This window comes from Pezoporus flaviventris, unplaced genomic scaffold, assembly GCF_033815535.1.
Source record: "Pezoporus flaviventris isolate CSIRO_AGI_PZ_B2104156 unplaced genomic scaffold, CSIRO_AGI_Pfla_v1 ptg000066l, whole genome shotgun sequence".
Taxonomy (NCBI): domain Eukaryota; kingdom Metazoa; phylum Chordata; class Aves; order Psittaciformes; family Psittacidae; genus Pezoporus; species Pezoporus flaviventris.
The window spans coordinates 28,375,504-28,381,503 of NW_026892614.1; the positions used below are offsets into that span (position 1 = coordinate 28,375,504).

The following is a 6,000-nucleotide window of genomic DNA, read 5'->3' on the forward strand; positions in this document are numbered from 1 at the left end:
CCACAGTCTGAGCCACCATGTGGGGACTGGAAAGATGGAAGAGGGGAAACTGTGGCTGTGGTGTAGATACCTCTCCCACAGTTTACTTGGACATCAGAAGCAGTTTACACAGGGTAGCACTCAGCTCCCCCTCTAAAGCCTGCCAGAGCTTATGTCCACAGGTTAAAGTTTGAGTCTGGCAATGTCTGCATGGTTAAACAAGGCATAGAGCTTAGCCCTCACCATGCTGGCTGTCACCTTGATTTAATCCCGCTGCCTGGTTCTGCACAGCATCAGTGGTTGGACCAGGTCAGGTTAGTCCCTGACCATGGGCATGGGCTCAGGTATCACATTATCATTTTCCATTCTGTAGGTCATCCTAGGAGTTCTTTCCTTTAGATTTCAACCACAATTCTACATAGAAGTATACAGGGCCTGTGAGGAAAGGCAGGGAGTAGAAAGCTTTTCAGACTTTGATGCTGCCCTTTATAGTCCCTATAGTTACCAAGGGAAATGTTTTCAGAAGTCTCTGCTTCTAGAGAACTCTTTTGCTTCTGAGCACCCAGTTTAGAGATCCCATAGCTGCAACATTCAGGAGGATAAGGCACCCATATTTCCCAGATCTTCTTAAAATCTCTGGCCTGGGTCTTCCTATTTTTCCTCCATTTACCTTTCTGCAACAGAGAATCATAATAGCTTGAAAACTTAAAAAGATGCAGAGAGTCTCAGTTCCCTTATGTTTGTGTTTCATGGTCTCCAAACAGAAGCTAATTTGCTTGCCCAAACACAAAACTTACTGTCTTCCACCAAAGAGGAAGTTCACCATCCTGGAGACTCTGAAATTTTACTGTGTTTTTTTTTCCTCTGTTAATGCAGATCACTCTCTACTCTGAAAGGTTTGAAGAATTTCAGAAAACATTGACCAAAAGCAATGAAGTGTTTGCCACATTCAAACAGGAGATGGAGAAAGTGAGTAGCAGCTCATACCTGAACTCTATGCTTCACACTTTCCTTTTAAATTTTGGTATTTCTCACTGCAATAAATTTATTTGGAATGGGACCATTTCTGCCCATTTTGGAGAACAATCTCATCAGCATCCAAATAAGATCTTGGGCACACTCAGCCACAACCAATAGCAGGTTACACTTCAGCAATGTAAGCTGAATGTTTCACTTTCCCTTTCAGATAAAACCAAAATTTCCCTGGAAGAACAATCATTTTACCTAGAAGTTAGTGTGGTGGTTGGGTACAGACCCCCCCGAGATATCAAATGGGGAGTCTGAAGCTGCATTTGTCAGCCCATGTCTCCAGGAGTGCCCAGAGCCTCCTGGGTGACTGACACTGGTACAGAAAGGTTGACACAGGTTACACATCTTCCTACTGGCACAGACAGGCAGAGCTGAAGCCCATCAACACCTTTCCACCATTAAGCCCAAGTGGCTGTTTCGCTGCTGCTGGTGTACTTATTTCCTGTAATGAATGGGAGTCAAAAACCAAACACACCCACGTGTTGAACCCACTTTCACAATAAATGATGTTCTGCTCTGCCACTGGGGCCCAAATTCCTGATGCCCTGACCCAGGCAACCACTAAGGATTTGCACAGAGAGTTCAGTCTGCAGAAAACCAAGTGGAAAGATGATGCTATTTAGGTAGTAGTGTATTTTGGAGGTAGTATAGAGGTGACTAATCCAGAGGGAACTTCCTTGGCAGTGCTGGCTCAGAAGATGCAAGCCCTTTTTTAGCTTCCCAGCAATCTAACACTGTGGTCTGGTAAAGAGACAAACAGAATAATACCACATTTTCTTTGCCTTTTGTTTTTGCAATAGTTCGTAATGTGGGATTTGGCTATACTTATAACCACATAATCAACTGGTCCTACTTTAGGACTGCAGACTGAAGGCTGAAAGTTACATAGCAGCTACATAAAACAAAATCCATGCTTTACCATACATTATTACTTAGCACAGCCACTACAGCTGCTGGCAGCAGAGTTATGAGTACAGCCAAAGACCTGAATAAAAGGACTGCCCTAATTTAATCTTCAGCATGGATTTCCTGTTGTGATTCAGCTTTTCCTCCTGCTTCTGTAGATGACAAGGAAAATGAAGAAGTTGGAAAAGGATACTGCTACATGGAAATCCAGGTTTGAGAACTGTAACAGAGCATTACTGGACATGATTGAAGAGGTGAACAGTCTTTTTCTTCTCAGGATGCACTTCTTTTCCCACATAAAGCTTTAACTATGAGATGAGGTGACCTGAAACTGCCTGAAGTCAATGAAAACTTTGTTCTTGAATCTAAGGGTCTTTTTTTCCAGCTACCTTGGTAATCAGATATATTCACACAAAAAGACAACCCCAGCTGCTGGGGCTTTTAGGTTGTTCAGAGGCATTCATTACGTCCATGAGAATCTGAATTATGTAACTGTGAATTTTAAGTGCTCTAAAAATGTGCGATTGTTAATGCTCTCACATAGAAGCAAATTGGCATTAGTTCACTTCATGCAACTTTCTTTCTGCATAAGAGCATCCTCCCAGGGAATTAATGTGGTCTAGCTAATGAACTTCAAATTTACACTTTTCATTAACTTCCTGTGTATGCAAACTCTAAGAGCCAAAAGCAAGTACTGTGGCTCACCATAGTTTTAAACATGCTGTCACAGGGGCATTGCAGACGAAATTCATAAGCATGTTGGAACTCATCCAAATAAGATAAGAGGCTGCTCAAAGTTTCACCCCAAATTTACACTGAACTTGGACCAGACCTTTCTGATTAGACTTATAGATCTGTGCTATTGCTGTTTCTGGGTTTCTGTATCTCTTGTTTCCTCATTGATTGTAGAAACAAGAAAATGTTCCAGTTCAGGCTGCTTTCACAGAATCTAGAAGCAAAATAAGCAAAAAATATAATACAGCTTGTTTTCACCAAAATTCACACCCACTGGATGTCCAGGTAGGCTTTTGGATGCTTGTCTATACAGACATCCGCTACATTTTTCCACCTCCACAGATCAACAGGTACTCCTGCAAATATTTTTGAGTGAAATTGATGTGGATCTGTATGGAGACTGAGAATGCTTAATACAGTGCAGTAACATGGCTGAATTTCCTCCTGAAGCTTCAGTACAAAAGACCGTAGTTACTGTAGAGCAGTTGGCAAAAGCCAGCTACCTGACAGTCTTGTGAGGGCTGCCTAGATCTCAATTTATTTCCTACCTGCCAGTTCCACCAAGGAACTGCATGCACCCAAACTCAGTTCTCACTTTTGTCTGATGTCTTTGACCACAGAAAGCCATGAGGACCAAGGAATATGAATGTTTCGTGCTAAAAATCCAGAGGCTTGAGAACCTTTGCCGGGCTCTGCAGGAAGAGAGGAATGAATTGTACAAAAAAATAAAGCAAGCACAGTTCCCTGAAGAAGTGAATGGAAATGGCATCTTAGAAGAAGATGATGATGCTGATAGAAGCCCTTCCTCTCCTGAGCAGGCAAGCATTGAGCTGCACGCTAATGATGAGAGGATGCTGAAGGAGCTGGCTGAAGCCTTTAGGGTGTCCCACAAGGCAGAGGGGTCCATCCCAAGCAACAGCAGCAATCCAGAGGCCAGTGATGCTCAGACATGTAATGCCATCCTGGTGCCAGAGCTTCATTCTCCTCTAACCCCACAATCAGAGGCTGGGAATCCCTGTGAGAAGCCCAGTATGAGCACACCAGCGCCCACTGAACACATGCCATCATCCCCTGGAAGCACATCAGCACCCACTGAAAATATTACAACACCCACTGACAACATGACGAAGCCCACCAAAAGCATGCTTGTGCTCCCAGAAAGGGCACCAGTACCCACAGAAAGTGCACCAATACCGCCTGAGAGTGTGCCAGTACCCACCGCGAACATGCCAAAACCCACTGAAAGCATGCCAGCAACCCCCAAAAACCTGCCAACACCAGCACAAAACATGCCCATTCCCCTTGAGAATATGCCAGCACCCACAATAAGTCCACCAAAAGCTGCAGAGTGTGTGGATGACCCAGCAGAACGGTCTGTCCAAGCTCAGTCGTCAGAGCAAATGGGTGACACAGACATGGAAGCAGTGGATTGAAGATGCTGGTGTGTCCAGCCTTGTCCTCTAAAAACCACAACTCTACTTTGTCCTCTAAATTGATACTTTTTTTTAAAGAAACAAAAAGTGGGTGCTAAAACACACTCACAAATCTGTAGGCAAATGTAATGCAATTCTCCTTGCTACCACTATTCAGTAATAATGGGTCTCCAAATTTTGCTGTCTTTCATCTGCTTGAAGCATAATATTTTCTTAATGACAGGAAAATACAATGAAATTACAGGATCTTTTTTTCCCAGGCATGATGAGTCATCTAATTCAGCAAAACAATTTTAAAGTGTTGAAGTTTCACGTTTCAAAAATCATTGCTATTCACATACATATATTTAAAACTCATCATTAATTATATCTATTTGTGTAAAAGATGGCCTACTTGGACACATAGTGATTTTCATAAATGAGGTGAAAGGAATCTGTAATTACAAAGTAAAATAGCGAAACCAGCGATGTGGTCAGCCGTATCCAAGGAAAGGTACAATAGCAAAGGTGAATTTTTGTATGAGCAAACTACTACTCAGCACTGTGGCCTGAACACCCACAAACCCTTAGCCTTACCTTGAATCGCTATTTTCTGCTTAGGGTTCTAAAAGAGGTTTTGTTTTCAACAGAACTGCAGGGGAAGGGAGAAGATCTTTTCTAGATTCCTCATAAAATGACTGAAAACAACAGCAACTTACAAATTGATCACAATTCCCAAGGTAGGGGTCTCAACCCTCTTTCTGTATCCAACAGAAACCTGCTAGTTTGTCAAGCTATTGGGGATCATGAGCCAGAGAGGGGCTTATGACTATTTCCAGCTCACAGATGAGGTCAAAAGTTCAGAAGTTGGTTGCCAGATCCCAGCTTCTAGATGAGGAACACACTGGAGGTACACTAGAAGGTACCAGGACATACTCCAGAAGATACCCCTAAGATCATGCTTCTGAATGGTGTCATCTCTTCCAGTCACAACCACATGACCCTCTTCACAACAACTTCCTCCTGCTGCTGCCGCCTGTGCTGATGCCACCAGGAGAAGGCTGAGCACAGTCACCTGTCACCCTGATTGCTGGAGTGGAACACAAGTAAATAGCCCAGAAGCAAAAATAAAAGGTACCAGGAAAGCAAGAATCCGTCTCACAGACACCTTCAGGAGCTGGCTATTTTCATCCCCTCTCTTGTGAGCCAGATCTTCCTGTCTGCCTGCCAACACATCCATCATAATACAGCCACCTTGTCAAAAACTGGTTCATTCCGGCACCAAGAACAAAGATGAAAAAAAAAGGGGACAAGAGACGGTACCTACCCAGAGAGCTATATGGTCTCCAGCAAGGACAGTAAGAAGGCTTTTTGGAAGTTTAAAAAAAATCCTGTTGGCATATTTCTTGTTTCTCATCTCCTTCCTCCAGATCACAGGATCGCAGTATGCTAGAGATTGGAAGGGACCTCAAAAGATCGTCTAGTCCAATCCCCCAGTCTAGGCCTTTTGGAATCTGAGCTGGATAGCTTAGAAATTTGAAAAGAGCATTTAAACAAGATGTCCAGAGTCTGGAAAGGGAAATGTTACAATCAAACAAACCCATGCTTATAGATATATACCAAGAAGCCCCAGAAGACAAAGCAACTCATTCTAGCTGAAACTGAAATACAGGTAAACCAAGAGAAAAGATGCCATCTTTGGCAGCCCGTGGGAGACTGCAGTCACAGAGACCTTCCAGCCCACCATCCTCCAAAAGTGCAGTTTGAATCTTTGCTTGCTGCCAACATGGCCCACACCCTGGTTAAGTATGTCTGTGTCTGCACTGCTTGGCCAAGCCTTTTTGAGAGCTAACTGTTGGAGTATACAGTGTGATTTGCAACAGTTTGTTTTGATATTGCCTTACAAACAGCTATGGCTAGTTTTCAAAAGTGGATGCCT

General features: G+C 43.3%; 1 protein-coding gene across 2 annotated transcripts in view; it reads left to right on the forward strand.

The window, feature by feature from the left end:
* The window catches only part of TXLNB (taxilin beta), a 34,271-nt gene extending 28,784 nt beyond the window's left edge, over nt 1-5,487 (forward strand). For both annotated transcript variants that reach the window (XM_061471707.1, XM_061471706.1), the window contains 3 exons: nt 856-948; nt 2,073-2,168; nt 3,270-5,487. In XM_061471707.1, the coding sequence (XP_061327691.1) occupies nt 856-948; nt 2,073-2,168; nt 3,270-4,082 (1,002 nt within the window). In that variant the 3' untranslated portion in view covers nt 4,083-5,487. The remainder of the gene's footprint in view (nt 1-855; nt 949-2,072; nt 2,169-3,269) is intronic.
* Nucleotides 5,488-6,000: the final 513 nt, after the last annotated feature.